Raw genomic sequence first — 19,553 nt, forward strand, 5'->3', positions numbered from 1 at the left:
CCTAGTGTACGAGGTATGGCTATTAAATAACGAGAATGGTTACGAAAACGGGTTATGTTTTCATCATCAGTCGTCATCACCCTCAGAAATAGGTCGATAATTTTGCGATTCGTGATAGGCTCATGAGGAGTTTTTTACGTTAACAAAGGTGATACTCATCAATTGAATTTTTGTTTCCTATATAATAAACCTAATGAACTTTATTCAAATGGTTTCAAGTATTTTTTGCGGCTGCCCAATTCATAAGAACGGGCATTTCGGTCGAAAATTGGACTAAGTGCTGTTAAAGTTGCAACCACTGAAATCGAATTTCGCTAGTGATTTTTAATAATTATCAAGCGTTGCTCGTTCGTGTACTCCACCATAAATAAAATGTTGATTTTGACTAACGTTTTGACATTGACAGATCATTCAAATGTTTTAAGGGTTCGTTTACACGAAGACACAAAACCGTCAAGTTGCTAATGAATTACGTGCAAACTTTCGGCTACAGACCTTGGAAATTACATACTTTTTGGGTTGTGGTTTCAAATCTAAAACGGATCTCCTAGAAATTATCCTTTACATTCGCATTCACAAAGAAACGAATACGTAGGGATAGACTGAATCTTAGTAAAGCAGTTTTTACTTCAGGAACCATTTATTTATTGCATTAACACACAATACAGACTCGAATAAGAGTACCTTCATCGAGACTAGCATGCTCAAATGGACTTGAAAATGTTCATACATTGAATGAAAATTATTTTTAAATGTTGTTTGTATGGTCAGGTTACATAGTCAGGATCCGTGTATAATCATCACTAGAAGAACTCCTAAATTTTTTCACCAGAAACTTTGAAAATTGAACATCAAAAGTTGGAGGAATTGCCTTTACAATAAGGAAATTGCTTTTGTTAGTAATACTGAAAAATATGATCATATCGCTGAACCTAACTGTCGCTAGATTTGTATAGTCGTTCCAGATTGTAAATTAAGATATTGGTCCAGAATAGTATAACCTTTCATCGAAAACAGATGAAACCTGATACCTCGAATAGCTTTAACAGCTCAGGATGGAGATTGAGCCATTGATAAACAACCGTACCTGAAATCTTCATATCAACGCGTTGCATTTCTTTCCACCAGGTATGTAACCCTCGACGACCAAACGACTTCCTCCGGCAGTGAAATTAAAAATATCACCCAGGCCCACAAATACATTGCGTGTTGCGTTTTTTCCCAATAATGGCTCCTGAAAAAACGCGAAAAAAATCATTATTAAACACTGTTTTTGCTCACGATTTTTTTATCACTTGTACAAAACTCGTTACACTTTTACTTAGAATATTCTTTTGGTGCGGATAATTTGATTTTCATTGATAATTTTGTACTTGAAGCTGTGTTTATTTTTCCCGCCACAGAGTAAGCGTCATTTTCTAAGCAATAAAAATATGTTTCTAATGTTTCTAGTATATTTCAACCTAATTAGCCCTGTAGAACATTATTCTTCCATTCAACGCTTCTTGAATGGCGTTAACGTTTCCTGTGGAACTTTTGCCGTCTCAACGTATGCATTAACTAGCGTCATTTATTAATACTTAGTTGAGATTTCTTAAGCCAAATAACACGCCTTGAATGTATTCCGAGGGGCAAGTTCTAGAACACGCGTGACCACAGTGCAAGTCGAAGGAAATTTGTCTGACGAAAAATCCCCCGGCCAGAACGGGAATCGAACCCGAACACCCGGCATGATAATGTGAGACGCTAACCACTCGGCCACGGGTGCACTCCCATTCAACGCTTACCATTATCAAAATTGATTCATTACATTTGTGAAACTACTTGTTAAAATCCATCACTTTTTGCTTTGCGTTTTGTTTATTTTTGCTTCATATAAACTGGCTGTCAAACTCAGCTTCGATGTTCCGAATACGCTACAGAAAATTCTTACCGTTATCATGGAAGTACGAAAAAAAGAATAATGTGTAGAATGACATATACACTGCGTTTCATAACTATAGAACCACTACATTTTTCATAATTTCCTGCATATGTAAGAAGTCGGTTGAATTGAAGTATATAGTGTGGAATACAATAACTATCTTCATTTATAAGACTGACCATTTTAACTTTATTGCTGTGTTCAGGCGCGAAAACTTAAAAAAAACTAAAATTCCAGTGTTTCTATAGATCCAGACGGAAAAACTCTCACTTATTTACACAATTAACGTCAATTTCACACGAATTTCAATATGTTTCTATTTCGTAGGTCGTCTTTAGTCAAATAATCCGTTCGGTTTCGACCAAGCTACGCCATGTTGTAGTGTGTATCTCGTTCTACGCAGACGATACTGCTGGTTTAAGCTGTTCAAATCACTCATACTGCTTGTAAGTTACAAATACTATTCGTTCGATCACTCCTCCTAAGTTCCAGTATGACCGGTATATTAGTAGTCGTAGAATCGCCCAGAAGTTAAAAATCAACTATCGCTGTCACTGTCACTGAACTACGATCTGCGAAGTCTTGGCCAAACGGAATGAAATCGTCCCATTTCTTAAACTGAGGATAGAGAATGTTAACATACGATAATATTGTGCGAAAACGATCTTGGACAAAGCGTGGTAAAGCATAATTTACTATAACTTACTACGAGATGCTTCTATGCGTCCAAACACTGAATTCAGATCTCTACTGTCAACAACTGGACCGTTTGAAACTGGCGATTGACCAGAAACGTCCAAAATTGGCCAACAGAACAGTAGTTGTGTTCCAGCAGGACAACGCAAGGCCACACTCGTTAATTTCACGCAAAAATAATGGATTTCTTGTCTAGCTTTATTGCAACAATTGAACATTTTTTTCAGCTTCAGCAGTTTATATTCAGCGACAAACTAGCGCTGGAAATCTTCCTAATGAAGCGAAAAAAAAGTTTATTTTGATAACAAAGCAAGTTTTTGAGGCTAATTAATACTTTCATTAAAAAAATATCTACTATTCCATATATTTCTAGGACGCTTGACTTTGCGGAAGAAGTCTCGGAAAACTCTGTCGTTACGGAAGCACGGAACACGCTCATCTCACAGGAATCCACAGACCATGATCACTACTGCGATGATGATGAGTTTAGTGATACCGACTCGTTCGACTCCACAGATGACGAGGAACACGCATTAAACAATTCCAGGCCAGACTCAAATTCATCAATCAAATCAGAGTACGTACACAACGAAGCCATACCCAATTCTTTTTCTCCTCCAATATATCAACTTTTCGTTTGTAGACGTATCACCAGCATCATGAAAGAATTGTTGGAGAATGAAGAAAACTACGTACAAACACTCAGGAAAGGTATTGAAGATTACATGAATGTAATGAATCAAAAAGACCTGCCTTTGGGACTGAAAGGACAGCGTTATCACATATTCGGTAACATTGAAAGTATCTACGAACTGCACAAAGATAAGTTCCTACCAAAACTTCGCGAAAACCGTGCCAGCATCCAAGGGATAGCGGAAACCTTTATCAAGTTTATCGAGGATGACCGATTCTACTGTTACATTCTGTTCGCCTTGAATCGACCCAAATCCGAGAAAATTTGCAACAAGAACTTAGATTTTTTCCAGGTATGTTCACGTGCGCATCGATGCTAATGAAGTTCAGGTATTGATTTTTTTTTGTTCCTTCAGGAGATACAAAATGTGGTTGGTGATAAGTTGGGTCTAAACAGCTTTCTACTGCAGCCAATTCAACGATTACCGAGGTACAAATTGCTTCTTGCGGAGATAAATAAAGAAGTTCTGAAACTCATAGCGGATGCTTTGCTTGATTCAGTCAAAGATGAGATCGGCGTCCTCTGCAAGGCCGAGAAACGCTTGGAACGATTCATTGATGTTGTGAACGAAGCTATGAGTATAAACGATATACGGGAATGTTATGAGGTAGGTAAACTATGTATCGACTTTATTAAAGAATGCCAAATTCATATCTTAAAAATTCACCCAACTATGTTCTGGAAAGGATTCTCACTGTGTGCAGACGGAGTTGATTCATTCGTTCTCGATTGCTTCAAACGTGTTCAGCCGAATCGCAAGTCCCCCTCCGGTTCTAATTCTGAGGGCTATTTGTAACAAAAATCCTGACAAAAGTACGACTGTGAGTGAGCAAACCAATAGAATATACAATGCACATCGGTGACAGTATTGTATGTATGTTGTGTGTTGCGAAGCACTTTTTCTACTGCACACCATAATAATGAAGGACTGGATGGAGTACGCTTTCTAAAGATTTGGACCTTTAACCTAACCTTATAAATGTTCAACACCTCCAACAGTATCCATGAAAACCACAAAGAATAATTCTGAAAAAAAACAAGGGAAACAGCTATACAAATACACAAGCTCCAACAACTATTATCGGGTATGCTAATTTACAGTCGTAACTACGTAGAACTGTGTAACCTAACTTTTTTTATAATTCGTTTGTTTTTACAGGCTCTGTTATATAAATTTAAAGGAGCCAAACTCTTAACAATATTTTTACTAGTATATATAAACAATTAATTTCTTAATTTCATGGTTGATAAGGTAGGGAATCGTTTATTCGCGATCGAACCCCAATTATCCGTGGAACTGTCTGGCAAGGTCACCGCGAATAACGAAAATCGTGGATAACGCAATAGTGGACTTAAAACACGGAAAAAGTTATTTCAGCATGAAAATCATGTTTTATCAATACAAAAATCATTGAACTATCCATCTGTAAAGTCGTATACACTTGTGGTCCCCCTACCTCTGATCATCTCCGCGGATCATCTATTCATGGATAATCGGGGTTCTACTGTATTTGGGGCATGCGATCGAGGTCTAACCGAGCCAACACATCTCTCACCGGCACATTGGGCTGTCTTCCTCGGGCCCGAAGGAAGTTTTCTAAATTTTTTCTGGCGACAAGATACAGCCCACATGACCAAACAACGTGTTCGATGTCGTGGCAACAATGGCCACAAACACAAACATTATTGCCGGCAAGATTGATACGAAAGAGTAACGCGTCTAACGAAGAACAGTGATTGGACCAAGGCGCCTAGAAGTATATCCTAAGGTGGGCCAACTTGCTAAAACCACTCTTCAGCCATCTTGGAAGTCTACTGTGTTTTGTTTGTAAACAAAACACAATACGCTAGTGTCGAAGCTCGCTCGTGATCAGTCTGTCTCTTTCACGCTACAAGCAAATAATTCCCCTTCTGCTTTCTTCCGTACTGTTTTCATATACCGCTCCCCTTACCAACTTAGTGACGAAACGGCCTCACCTAGTACCATAGACCCGTCTTGGATTGAACATGAGTCGGGAGAACCATTTGACTAACTTTAGGGATAATCGAGTGAAGCCACCGGCTATCGTAGCTTAACATTAGGGGAAGTGGGGATAAGACGGACATGTTAAGAAGAACTTCAATTGTATCTTTGGAAACTCATGTTTCCCAACGTTTCTCACAATTCAATATACTGTTTTCGAAATAATCAGCCACATTTTTTACAAAAAAAGGGTTTTCAAGGGTTTTTGATCAGTGTTCATCGCCATAGGGTGGTTTAAATATTATAGAAAAACATGTAGAAGGGGTTCTACTTAGCAGAAATTTAAAATTCATAATGTAACTATATAAGTCAACCACCTGACCATATTACCCCCACTGTTCATCTCACCCGCACCTCCCCTATGGGTTGTTCAAATTTTCCTTTGTGAATTTGTTGTTCATCGTTCACATTTTTCCCCGTGATCAAATAAACCGACGGTAAACAATTCGTTCAACTCAATGATTTTTTAGCTTCAATGTAAACATCACTTTGTTCTCATCATAAATCTCGGTGAGCTGTCAGAATTCAAAAAGATTATAGAATTCGCAGCGACCTATATCCTATATCTTGCCATTCGACACTCCTGACCTCTGGTTTCACCAATCGACTTGTTTATACATACATGTTTTTAAATATTTGCTTAAGCCCGATTCCACCGAGACGACAATGAAAACAATTGATATGATACTCGATATTTGCATTTTTGACGTAGCACTACGTCTAATAGGATTATCTGGGGTGGTAAAATGAAAATCCAAACATGTTGGAAAAAATGAAAGATTTCGAATGCTTATAACTCGATCAATTCCTAATAGATCGCAAAGATGTTGCCATCAATTGATAGGAACTATTTCTACACATCTTTCACAATGAATGAAGTTTTATTTTTAAAAAAAATTAACAATTGAATAATTGTGAAAGGTCAAGCATTATATAAACTAAATCGCAACTAATAAGCTGAAAAACTTTTGTACTCCTCAAAATGAACCGACCATAAGGAGCAACCAGAGTAAAAACGGAATATGATGTCCTCAACACAGACTTCTAAACCAAGGAGACTGGGAAAATCGGCATTGAAAATAAAAAACCCCCCATAATCGAACCCAACAAAACACAAACCGAAACGAACATGGAAAACGATCATACTTTCAATATAATGGGGCATCCGCTTCTGGTAGCATTACTTCTGCCCTTCCCAAACTAATAAATAACAATGACTAACAATCTCTCAATAAATATTGGGTTGGGGAAAAAGAAATGTCGTATTTCTGATCGAAATTTGACGCTTTATTTAACATACTTAAAATTATCCAATTTAAGTCAAATATGCGCCGTTTTGTTCGCAAACTTGTTGCCATTTAGAAGGCAATTCCATTATCCCCTCCCTCATAAAACCCCCCTCCTTCTTTGCAAAAAACTCAGACAGCCAGTTTACGCAAGCCTATTTTGAGACCAACTTAGTATCACCAAGAGTGTTTTGCATGGACCGGAAGAGATGATAATCACTTGGAGCCAGGACCGGACTATGCGTTGGGTGCAATAGGACATCCCATCCGAGCTCCCGTAGCTTCCGGCGGGTCATCAAAGATGTGTGAGGCCGAGCGTTGTCCTGGTGGAAAACAACATCATTCCTATTCATCATTTCTTGCCGCCTCTGGTCAATCGCCTGCTTCAAACGCTCAAGCTGCTCACAGTAGAGAACCGAGTTGAGGGTCTAGCCATAGTTGAGCAGCTCATAGTGGTTGATTCCCTTCCAATCCCACCAAACACACAGCAAAGCCTTCCTGGCCGTCAATCCGGGCTTGGTGATGGTTTGGCCCGGCTCACCGCGCTTCGACCACGACTTTTTTCGCTTCAGGTTGTCGTACGTGATCCACTTTTTATCACCAGTCTTCTTCAAAAATGGGTCGAGTTCGTTCCGTTCCAGCAGTGCATCGCAGGCGTTGATTCGGTCTAAAAGATTTTTTTTGCGTCAACTCGTGGGGCACCCATACATCCATCTTTTTTTGGAATCCAATCTTCTGCAAATGGTTCCAAACGGTTTTATGGTCTATACCCAGTTCCTGGCCAATTGAGCGGGTGCTCACATGCCGGTCTACTTGGATGATTTCAACGATTTTATCGGTTTCCACGACGATTGGCCTACCAGTACGGGTTGTATCTTCGACAGCCACTACACCAGAACGAAATCGATCAAACCAACGCTGTGCTGTGCGAATCGTTACAGTATCGGGTCCATAAACGACCCGTTACAGTATCGGGTCTAAATAAACATATAATTCAAATCAACACAGACGTATGTACATTTTCGACATCTGGTGGTGATTTCCATTTAGGGAGGCAAATTATCATTACCATCTGCTAGACAGCAGCAGGCCCGAAGGCAGTTGGCATCTGTATCTCTTCTGTACCATATGTACGAGTTTTGAGGGGGGACCCCTGTCTAGGAGGTCAGAAAATAATCATTTTTCGTGATTTTTCTAGGATGTTACGAATAAAGTGAAGTGTTCGGGTATTTTGGTTATTGTTTAAGATATATTTGAAGATGCAGTGCACGAATAATGATTATTACGCTGTTGACAGCTGGATGCGTAGATGCTGTCTGAAAATTGGTACCTTGCTGGTGGTATCAGTTCTGAAGCAACGGGGTACTGTAGAACAAATTCCAATGAATATTTTGAAACTTCAGAACAATACCTAAAGCGTTACATAGAAGTTTTTGAAAATTCGAAAAATTGATAAAATGGCGGCCATTTTTGTTAAAAACAAGTTATTTTTCATGAAAATCGCTGTTTAGAAGCTCATGAAAAATCGGAAAAATGAGCTATCAAAAAACGACTATGTAACGCTTTAGACAATCCATTCCAGAAAATATTTATAACTAGAATAGTTAAGAGCTGATGAAATGAGAGGGGTAAAAAAAGTTGTGCCATATCATACACGATTCCAGCCTTTCTGGTTATCTAAAACAAAAAAAATCGAACAGATTCTGAATCAGTAAAGATGTTGCTATCGCATGAACCTCGGACAAGTCAAAAACATGTTTTTAAACAAAATGGCGGCCGTATGAAAAACAAAATGCGGTTTAAAACGTTTTTTCTTACGTTTTCCAATCTTTTAAAAATAGTAAAATTTAAAAAACATTATTTTTTAGAGGTTCATGCTATAAAGAGATGCCTGCAGATTGTATCCATATAATTTCAACATGAATCGGTTCAGTAGAACTTGAGATATCGTGTACGCCAGTTTGAGAAAAACTAGTTTCGAGAAAAACGCGTTTGAAGTTCAATGTCATGGCCGTAATAGGTTAGATACCGCATCACTAAAATGGCTCTAACTCGGTAAATAATAGGATTTTCGATAAGTCCTTTCTAGGGTATATTCTTGAATGCCTAAACTAGAGAAATATGAAGGAAAAAATTTTTGTATTTTTTAAATTTCTAGACTAGAATACTCCCTCAAAGCTAATTAGAATGTTGGTCTAAAATAATATGCTACGTTACGGGTTGAACATTAGATATGATATGAATTAAAATTATATTTCAATAACAGGAAGCCAATGTTGCTGATCCTACTCTAGTTAATAAACACTATTCTGTGTTCCCTCTAACTCAGGTTATTATTTCACGTTAACCTGTGAGTGCATTAAGAACCAGATCATTCTGTCGTAGCTACACTGAACAGTGTCTAAAGCCTGAAGAAATTTTCAGTTGATGTGGGAGAGAGAAGCAAATCTGATGAACTCTTCAACCAATTGCACCGTCACTAAATTGTACAAAAATTAAATTATGTCAACGACCATTATCTATGGGGGTGTAATATGATCACGCTTAAACCCAACTCATCAATATTCAAGACCTCTAAGGCAATAAACCACCCCCGAGGGCGCTGGGCGATATAAACATAAAATGTGATACGATACCCGAGCCAGCAATCTGGCCCAAGGGTTCGTTTACTATTTATGATTGTATAACTCGACGCGCACCAACGGCAGCGGCGAGTTTGTCTTCCTTCCGCCCCGCTGCGAGTTTAGCTAGCAGCAGAAATTTAACCAAACATGTGGCGCGCATCCGGCACACATGTTTCAGCACTTTCTTTTCCTATTTACTTTGACCCACAAAGAAGTGCTTTCTCTCTCTCTCCGAAGAACGCGTCTGACCAAGGCCATCACAGCCCACTCTAACTGCTGGTGCGATGCTCCGCCCAGCATAATTTGTAAATATTCTGTGTAGAGTTTAAGCCTATTTTTGTAAACTAGTATTTAAGCCCCGAGAGTCTTTTCTTTGGACACAGATGCCAGTTGACAGTATACAATAGAGAGGCGACGCTTGTACGAATAGCGTTTGTGTTTATTAATTTACCAAATCCGAAAGTCGACGCCACTGAATGGCGTAAGATCCTTCTTCTCGTTTACATGGCGACCAGTGACACCGAGTCACTTCGGAACTAGTGAAAAAGTGCAAATGGCCCGCGTGATGGCAAAGTGGCAAATGGCCAGTTATCGCTATCGTTACAGAAACCAATAGCCGCGCTCCACGATCAGTTAACCAAGTTCTACGATCAGTGAACCGATTCCGTGATCGCGTGTTGAAGTCAGCCTAAAATGCGGACCTTGGACCCGACTGGTTATTACTGAAAAATTCTCTACAAAAAAAAAAAAAAAGAAGTTAAACGAACTTTTGAACCGTCCCGGGTGCAGTGTGAGTGCGGGTAATTTGAATAAAGAAAAATTCGGTAAAAATCGCCAAGAAGGCGAAGAAATTGAACCCCACGAAAAACCGTTAGTGTAAAGTGGTTGTAACCACGTTGAAGTGAAGGACGAATGACCAGTGTACGAGCATAAAACATAAGTGGAACCACAATCGTACAGCGGACAGTGAAGTAGTGGAACAGAATAAATAGCAGTTACAAGCCAAGCAGTATTTCAAAAAAAAAATGAACATCGATTTGGATCCAACTGGACACCCCTGAGATCTGACGGACGCAGAGGCACCCACGCCCCCCCCACCCCCGAGAAGAGGACACTTGCGGAGAAAACGTGGCGTAAGTCAGACTCGAGTTAGTCTAATCCTTTTATATACGGATATCATGTAATAAATTTATAGTCGAGGCACAAAATATTTTTTATCGTAATACCCACGCGGCAGTAGGAATAGGTAGTAGGAATTAGAAAAAAAAAAGCAATTACAATACCCACAAAATTGGTTTTACATATGTACCGTTGAAAATGGGGTTATTTAATACCAAACCCGTTAGTAACACGGGCGACGCTCAAATCCAAATTTTAAATCACCTAGAGAACCACAGTGTAATGCACGAAGCTCAAGGAGCGATTATCTGCGTCACACTTGCCCTCATATCCATACTACTAATTTCGAAAATATACAAAGCATATAAGGCATGCATGAATGCACATGCTATGCAAGCGGCAAAAGCTCACGCAGCCGTAGTCGACACCGTCTAAAAGAATTCGAAAATTTTAAAACATGCGTTCGAACGCAGCCTCAGCATAATAAATTCTTTACCGATAACCATTTTTCCTTGTCTCCTTGAATGGACGAAGTAACAAAGCTCATCCAATTGAATATACAAAAACTAAAACATATACACCTGACTATACAACAGGAACTGGTCAGAAAACTAAGGAAAAGTACCTTAGCCAAACGCCTCACGGAAGCGGAAGCGCTTGTGAAACAGATTAAAAAATTGTCGTCTACGTTACTAGACACAACCCACGGCTCAGAAATCATAAAAATAACCGAAAAGGCGGACCAACTTTTGAACGCAATTAAGGCGTCAATCGAAAAGGGTAGACCAAGAACACTCAAGGAAATTGCGCTAGCCGTCCTATTTTGCCTCAGGTTACAAAGAAAACCGAAAATGGCTAGCATACTCGAAATAATCAAGACTACATCGTCTATAGTTCCGCAATTCGACGGAAACATAGACAAACTGAAAGCCTTCGCTGACGCTTTAAACTTGGTGAAAACATTTGAAACACCGGAAAACAAAGCAACCATAATTAACGTCATACTAACCAAACTAGAGGGACGGGCGAGAAATGCATTCACTGAAACACCGACATCGGTGAGCGAGATAAGCAAAATTTTAAAAGCTAAAATAACGACCAGCCCACCGGAACAAGTTCTAGCTAAAATGGCTAACTTAAAACAAAACGGTGGAATCGAACAATTTTGCCTGGATTTAGAAAAATTGGTGTTCAGTTTGGAAACAGCGTACACCGCTAAAGAAATTCCGCCCCAAGTTGCCAAATCTATGGCAAACAAAGAAGGCGTCAAACATTTAGCCGGAGGGTTAAAAAACGAAAAAACCTCGCTCATCATAAGAGCAGGGAATTTCAATTCATACTCCGACGCGATGACTAAAGCGTTGGAGGAAAACTTAAATAATGCGAGCGCATCAGTATTTGCATACTCGCAAACCAACAGAAACGCCAACCGTTTCAACAACAACGTTGACACACATTATAATAATTACAGGCGCAGGCCAAACGACTTCCATAACCGCGGTAGAAACCAAAACAATTTCAACCGCAACAATTTCAACCAAAATAATTTCCAAAACCAACCGCGTAATAACTATAACCGTTTTGGCCAGCAAAACCAAGTTCGAGACCAATTCTCAAACATAAACCCACAGCGAAATAACAACAACAACAATAGGCGGAATACAAATTTTAACCGCCCTCAGCAATACATCCGCCTAACGGGAAACGAGTCACAACCGACGGATGCCCTCCAGTCCGAACCGGCATTGACATTGGAGGAAAACAAACATTACGGAGACCAACATTAAATATTTTTAAATGCGACGTGAATTGTTCAATGTTCGTTACACTATACTTACAAATGTCAAGCAAACCATGTATATTAATAATTGATACAGGCGCTGACATCTCAATAGTAAAAGAAGAAAAAATTAACGGAAAACAATTAATACACCCCGGAAATAGATGCATTATTAATGGAGTTACGGAGGGAAAGACCGAATCCATAGCGAGCACAAATACAAATATCATTTTTGACGATATCCAAATTCCACACCAATTTCAAATCGTCAACAACAAGTTTCCTATAATTGCAGATGGCATTTTAGGCAGAGATTTCCTCACCAAATATGAATGTAACCTATGCCTCAAAACATGGCTAATGACCTTCAACTATGAAAACACCAAAATTGAAATTCCGATTCAAGATAGCTGGGAAAACAATTACATTATTCCCCCTAGATGCCAAATTATAAAACACTTCCCGTCACTCAACCTAAACGATGATGCCCTTGTGATCGCACAAGAAATCAAACCAGGCATTTTTTGCGCAAACACAATAATAAACCCAAACTCACAATTCATTACAATAATTAACACAAATACCACACCAACATCAATCCCAAAAACCTTCGCCCCCACCACTATCCCCCTTAAAGAATACACCATAAATCACATTACAACGGAATTAGGAGAAAACCCAAAAGGTAGACACGAGAAACTGATTAAGGAACTCAATTTGAATCATACACCCCAACATGCCCAGGAGAAATTAACAGAATTATGCACTAAATACAACGACATTTTTGCACTAGAAGACGACATATTGACAACCAACAACTTCTACAAGCAAACCATTCACCTTCAAGACAAGACACCCGTTTACATAAAGAATTATCGAACCCCGGAAGCACAAATTTCAGAAATAAATAACCAAATCAGCCACATGCTAAATAACAAAATAATCCAAAATTCCACCTCACCATACAATTCTCCCATCCTCTTAGTCCCAAAGAAATCAAATACTCAAGATAAAAAATGGCGATTAGTGGTTGACTTTCGACAACTAAATAAAAAGATAACCCCAGATAAATTCCCCCTACCAAGAATCGACGAAATCCTCGATCATTTGGGCAGAGCCAAATATTTTACAACCCTAGACTTAATGTCAGGTTTCCACCAAATCGAACTTGACGAAAAATCAAAAAAGTACACAGCATTTTCGACCTCTAACGGTCACTACGAATTCAATAGGTTACCATTCGGTCTAAATATATCACCAAATAGCTTTCAGAGAATGATGTCCATAGCACTTAGCGGACTCCCACCTGAATGTGCATTCCTTTACATCGACGACATCATCGTCGTCGGCTGCTCAATAAACCATCACCTTATTAACTTGGAAAACGTTTTCAAACAATTACAAAACTACAACTTAAAATTAAATCCCAAAAAATGCTCCTTCTTCAGACCAGACGTAACATATCTAGGTCACAACATTTCAGCGGCAGGTATACAGCCCGACCAATCAAAGTTTTCAGCGGTAACAAACTACCCCACACCATCATCAGCAGATGAAGTGAGGCGTTTTGTTGCCTTTTGCAACTATTACCGGAGGTTCATACAAAATTTCGCAGAAATAGCGTACCCATTAAACAAATTGCTCAGAAAAAACGCAAAATTTGATTGGTCTCCCGAATGCCAAAATGCATTCAATAAATTGAAAAACGAACTTATCTCACCAAAAGTTCTCAAATTCCCCGATTTCACACAAGAATTCACCCTAATAACCGATGCTTCAAAAATAGCATGCGGCGCCGTCTTAGCCCAAGAAAACGACGGTATAGAACTACCCATTGCATACGCAAGCAAAGCCTTCACAAAAGGTGAAGCCAATAAATCGACAATTGAACAGGAATTGACAGCAATTCACTGGGCAATTACGTACTTTAGACCATACCTCTACGGGAGGAAATTCACAGTAAAAACGGATCACAGACCGTTAGTATATTTATTTTCAATGAAAGATCCCTCATCAAAACTCACAAGAATGAGGTTGGATCTTGAAGAATTCCATTTTGATGTAAAATACGTTCAAGGTAAGCTAAATGTGACTGCAGATGCGCTATCACGAATAGCAATTAATTCCGAGGCACTTAAAACTATAAAAGTCCTGGGTATACAAACCAGAGCAATGACTAGAAAACTAAACGAAACGAATAACGACACAGAAATTACAGACAATAATTCAAACCCCGACGATACTGAGTCTGATCAGCTCAGAGCGTACGAGGCTATTGAACCCCGAGAATGGCAAAACCTACCTAAACTTCTATGCGGACGCGCATTAGAAATGAATAAAGAAACAAACGCTAGCGGAAACAAAAATTTGAAATGCGCAATAATGAATAAAAAAAGAACCGAAGAAAAGTCGTCGACAATAATTGAAAATGCAAGCAACACAAAAGAATCCCTGGGAAAACTAGTAAAGAAAGTTGAAAATATGGCCAAAAACTTGAAAATTAGCATGATAGCTCTAGCGTTATCAAGCGTAATTTTCCAAATATGCAGCGTGCAAACCTTTAAGAAGATTTGTAATGACACGCTCAAAGACTTGCAAATAGTGCTCTACACACCCAAGCGTGTGATAGAAAGCCAAAACGAAAGGTTCGAAATTATAAAAAACAATCACGATACACCCACTGGTGGACATACAGGAGTCACCAGACTATACAAAAAGTTAAGCAGACTCTATTCTTGGAGTGGCATGAAAAAAGATATCAGTAGCTACATCAAGAAGTGCATAAAATGCCAGCAAAATAAACACACAATACGAACAAACGAAAATTTCGTCGAAATTAAAACACCCCAAAAAGCATTCGACTGCGTATCGATTGACACAATTGGACCATTTAACAGATCCAATAATGGAAACCGATACGCACTGACCATTCAATGCAACTTAACAAAATACATCATTATTAAACCCACAATAGACAAACAAGCATCCACCATAGCCAAAGCCTTCATAGAAAACTTAATTCTGGTCTATGGAATTCCAAAACTCATCCAAACAGACCAAGGAACTGAATATAAGAACGAGTTATTCGAAAACATAGCTTCATTACTGAAGCTTAAACAAAATTTTTCCACTCCATATCACCCTCAATCAATAGGAAGCCTGGAAAGGAACCATCGTTGTCTTAACGAGTACGTAAGGCAATTCGTCAACCAAGCACAGAGTGACTGGGATGAATGGTTGCCTTACTACACATTCTGCTACAACACAACACCACACACAGATTTCTCATACACTCCATTCGAGTTAGTTTTTGGAACGAATGCTAAATTACCACAAAACCTCACAACAAGCACATATGTAGAACCAATTTACAACATGGATTTATATTACAAAGAACTTAAATATAAACTACAAATAGCATCAAATACCGCTAGGGAAATAATTGATAAGGTAAGAAAAGCCAGAAATGAGACACAGAAAACCATGGCTAGACCATCAAAAGTAGCCATTAATGATCTAGTATTTCTATCAAACGAAAACAGATCCAAATTAGACAAAGTATACGTAGGACCATATATAATAATTGACATTAAACACCCTAACGTAACAATAAGAGATGATCAAACCAATAAAGTCCAGACTGTACATAAAAACAGAATAATACCATATGAGCAACCCCACCCTAAGGGGAAAGGGATACCTAGTTAACAGTTAATCCTTCCGACAGTTATTATCAAATGTAAAATGTATATATTAAACAAATATTAAAAATAAATATATTTATAAGCAAATAGAACACCCAACGAAGACAATCCGTATAATCATATTATAAGGATAATCTTTATAAACAAACTTAATTTTTACCTGAATACACGAAAAATGTACATATCACAAACATTGAATAAACACTAAAATTGTAAGGTCAGACGAATCTTTCCACCTAATTTAACTTGAATGACTTCTCAATGTTACGTCATTCTCCGAAAGGGGAAAGGTGTAATATGATCACGCTTAAACCCAACTCATCAATATTCAAGACCTCTAAGGCAATAAACCACCCCCGAGGGCGCTGGGCGATATAAACATAAAATGTGATACGATACCCGAGCCAGCAATCTGGCCCAAGGGTTCGTTTACTATTTATGATTGTATAACTCGACGCGCACCAACGGCAGCGGCGAGTTTGTCTTCCTTCCGCCCCGCTGCGAGTTTAGCTAGCAGCAGAAATTTAACCAAACATGTGGCGCGCATCCGGCACACATGTTTCAGCACTTTCTTTTCCTATTTACTTTGACCCACAAAGAAGTGCTTTCTCTCTCTCTCCGAAGAACGCGTCTGACCAAGGCCATCACAGCCCACTCTAACTGCTGGTGCGATGCTCCGCCCAGCATAATTTGTAAATATTCTGTGTAGAGTTTAAGCCTATTTTTGTAAACTAGTATTTAAGCCCCGAGAGTCTTTTCTTTGGACACAGATGCCAGTTGACAGTATACAATAGAGAGGCGACGCTTGTACGAATAGCGTTTGTGTTTATTAATTTACCAAATCCGAAAGTCGACGCCACTGAATGGCGTAAGATCCTTCTTCTCGTTTACAGGGGTCTCCGTAGCCACATTGGTTGCGCGTTCGCTTAGTAAGCGATCGATCGTGAGTTCAAAACTCAGGGCCCTCATTGACCATCTTTGTGTTGTTACAGAATAGCTACGTCCACGCAACAATCATCAACGATGGAGATCGATCCACGGTCGAAATAAGATCGATTCATCCATACAACTGCTCTGCTTTGCAAGACACATCGGGCTGCTGCTCTATAAATAACTCAACAATGATCAATCAACTGTCTCCGCTGTCCGGTCTAACTGGATAATGGAAGAACAGAAAGAATACTCTTACGCCTAAATGGCTACTGTGTGAATGTACCATATGTAATGGTATAGAAGGAATACTGGCGAATGGCAACTGTGAAATGTGCTAATTATAGATATGATAACCATGTGGCATGTACACGATTAAAATTCGGCTCCTTTACTGCTAAAATGCTAATGAGCCTTAAATAAATAAATGGGATAAAAAAAAAACGACAATTATCTAGATAATTTATGGGAAACACTAAATAATCAACCTTCTGATTCCAGGTAAATCTACTCCACCAGGGAAAGTTTCGAAAAATGTTCGAAATGGACATTTACGACTGGGACCGGAGGCGACGCTACCCTGGGAAGATATTCTTCTTCGAAAAGTGTATCATCTACACCGAAAAATTCAAGGATTATCTCGAGTACAGAGGCCATTACGTAGATTCCGAAGTGGGATTGCATAACGAGGGCAGAATGAAGTTGAACGTATTCGCCCAGAAGAGAGGTATCCGAGAGGTGGAGTTCTCCGGCAGTGATATTAGCAGCGTTCAGAAAATGGCAACCTATATCGAGAATGTCATGCATGGATTCGCGATGCAAGAACGCCAACGGATCAACGATCTTAGCCGGAAGAGAGACCGATACGAACAGCGAGTGCCCAGCGTGATGACAATCAACCGGGGGAGTTATGCGAGCAGCAGGAGCGCTTTCTCGATAACCAGTAATACTAGTAATCGTAAGTCTACTCTCCTGCCTGAGCGATTCAGAAAAAAATACCGTATTTCGTTTTCTTCAGGTGACAGTTTGGAATCAACGTCCCAAACAACGTGGTACGTTGAATTGTAAGTGGAACACTTCGTGTTCGCTGACATCAGATGTGTGTGTGTGTTCACACATTTGTTAGTATTCTAAACATAGATTTAAAATAAATGTGCTTATCATCAAACGTGCTGTTTCGTCTTTTATCTCATATTGCAATACATGTTTTTATCCGTACTATGTTTTCACGTCCAAAGCTAGCGTTCGATTTGTGTTTGTGTGCTCTATGATAATGGTGATTCATTCCAGGGACTCGGAAGTGCCCTTCCCAAATCTAGCATCTTCGCAAAAGCACTTTTGCCAGATTTTGGCAGCCAATCGGAAGCACTATTTCAACGAACTACCGGAAGAACTATCAGACAAAATCTCCCAGTTCATAAATGTTTATGATCAACTTTTGGAAATTCATACAAAACGAGTCCTGGAGGATTTTATGCAATCCGATCTGGGCATAGACGAAATATGTGAGCTGTTCATAGAATATTTCAAGGTTCTTATTACAGATATTCTGTTTCTGAATTAACGTCAAAATAAACTCCTATTATCACAGGTAGACCTATTCGAACCTTACAACACCTATCTGAGGTATTTTAAGAAAGCTGCTGGAATCATGAAGAACATCCACAAAGCATCGGTAAGTTTCACAATCATTTCAGGAAGTCATCTAAAGAATCCTAATAGGTTTCTTCACTCAACAGCGATCCTCGCTGAGTACCACAATGGTGGCACAGTCTGCAGAGGATTTCACTTTTCTACTGATTGATATTTGGAACAAATACCAGAACTTTGTTCAATCTAGAATCGTCCAGATGTCCGAGGAAATGAATGGAAACGTCGATGAAGTCGATAAAGATCTCTTTCGTAAGCTTGCTTTCGTAGAGGTTCAAATCAATACATTCCGTACAACGTTGCTTCAGAACTATCGACTATACAACTTAGACGAAGGAATATCAGTATCTAGCCACGGATTAGTGGTCTATTCGGAAAGAATCCGGTATGGAAACGAAACAATCAGCAATCACAGAATTCTGTTATGTGAGAAGGCAGCAATCTGCGTTAGAGTACAACTGGTTAAAGAAATCGAACGAAAGGTGGAAAAATACAACCGAATTGTGTTCGTTGAGAAGTTTAAACCAGGAATTCCAGCGGCTGGACTGAGTAGGAAATCCGAAATGAGGCTCAATTTTGAGATCAACGGTCGGAAGCACCCAGTCGATTTCGCCCATAAAGCAGGTAGGGATAAATTCTTGGGGAATTATCGCATGATGTTCGAGAGGCAGTCAAAATTAGTTTGAAAAAGTATTGTAAATTTTATTAAAATTGATGCTTAGAAAGTGTGAATTTTGGTTAACGAGTTGATGGTACAATAAATAACATCGCATGCAATCATGTGCATTCGTTTTTCCTTTAAATTTTAAATCCTTTATAAATTACACTCGAAAACTGTTCGTTACTACCAATCGGCTATAACTTTTTTTTATACTTATATCAGTCATTCAATGCCAAACCAATGAAGTTTTTCTCAGATTCTTGGAAAGTGATTGTTTTGTTCCTTATTGTGAAATATTAGAGCCGTGTTTTTTAAATTTTTCATTAGGGTGCCCATAGGATGGTCCGAAAAATCAACCTTTTCCCCCTTTTTTTCAAAAATGTCTTTCCAAAAATTCCTAATTTTTTAACAACCTTACCAATTCAGATGATCGAAATATCAATTTAAAGCCAATGAGCTTTT

General features: G+C 39.0%; 1 protein-coding gene across 4 annotated transcripts in view; it reads left to right on the top strand.

The window, feature by feature from the left end:
- The window catches only part of LOC129765450 (uncharacterized), a 48,122-nt gene extending 28,915 nt beyond the window's left edge, over positions 1-19,207 (top strand). For 3 of the 4 annotated variants that reach the window (XM_055765789.1, XM_055765787.1, XM_055765788.1), the window contains 8 exons: positions 2,994-3,197; positions 3,264-3,606; positions 3,670-3,921; positions 17,282-17,738; positions 17,799-17,844; positions 18,071-18,311; positions 18,372-18,455; positions 18,520-19,207. In XM_055765789.1, coding sequence (XP_055621764.1) covers positions 2,994-3,197; positions 3,264-3,606; positions 3,670-3,921; positions 17,282-17,738; positions 17,799-17,844; positions 18,071-18,311; positions 18,372-18,455; positions 18,520-19,116 — 2,224 coding nt within the window. In that variant the 3' untranslated portion in view covers positions 19,117-19,207. The remainder of the gene's footprint in view (positions 1-2,993; positions 3,198-3,263; positions 3,607-3,669; positions 3,922-17,281; positions 17,739-17,798; positions 17,845-18,070; positions 18,312-18,371; positions 18,456-18,519) is intronic. The other variant, XM_055765790.1, reaches the window with a different exon arrangement.
- Positions 19,208-19,553: the final 346 nt, after the last annotated feature.

This window comes from Toxorhynchites rutilus, chromosome 2 (genome assembly GCF_029784135.1).
Source record: "Toxorhynchites rutilus septentrionalis strain SRP chromosome 2, ASM2978413v1, whole genome shotgun sequence".
Lineage (NCBI taxonomy): Eukaryota > Metazoa > Arthropoda > Insecta > Diptera > Culicidae > Toxorhynchites > Toxorhynchites rutilus.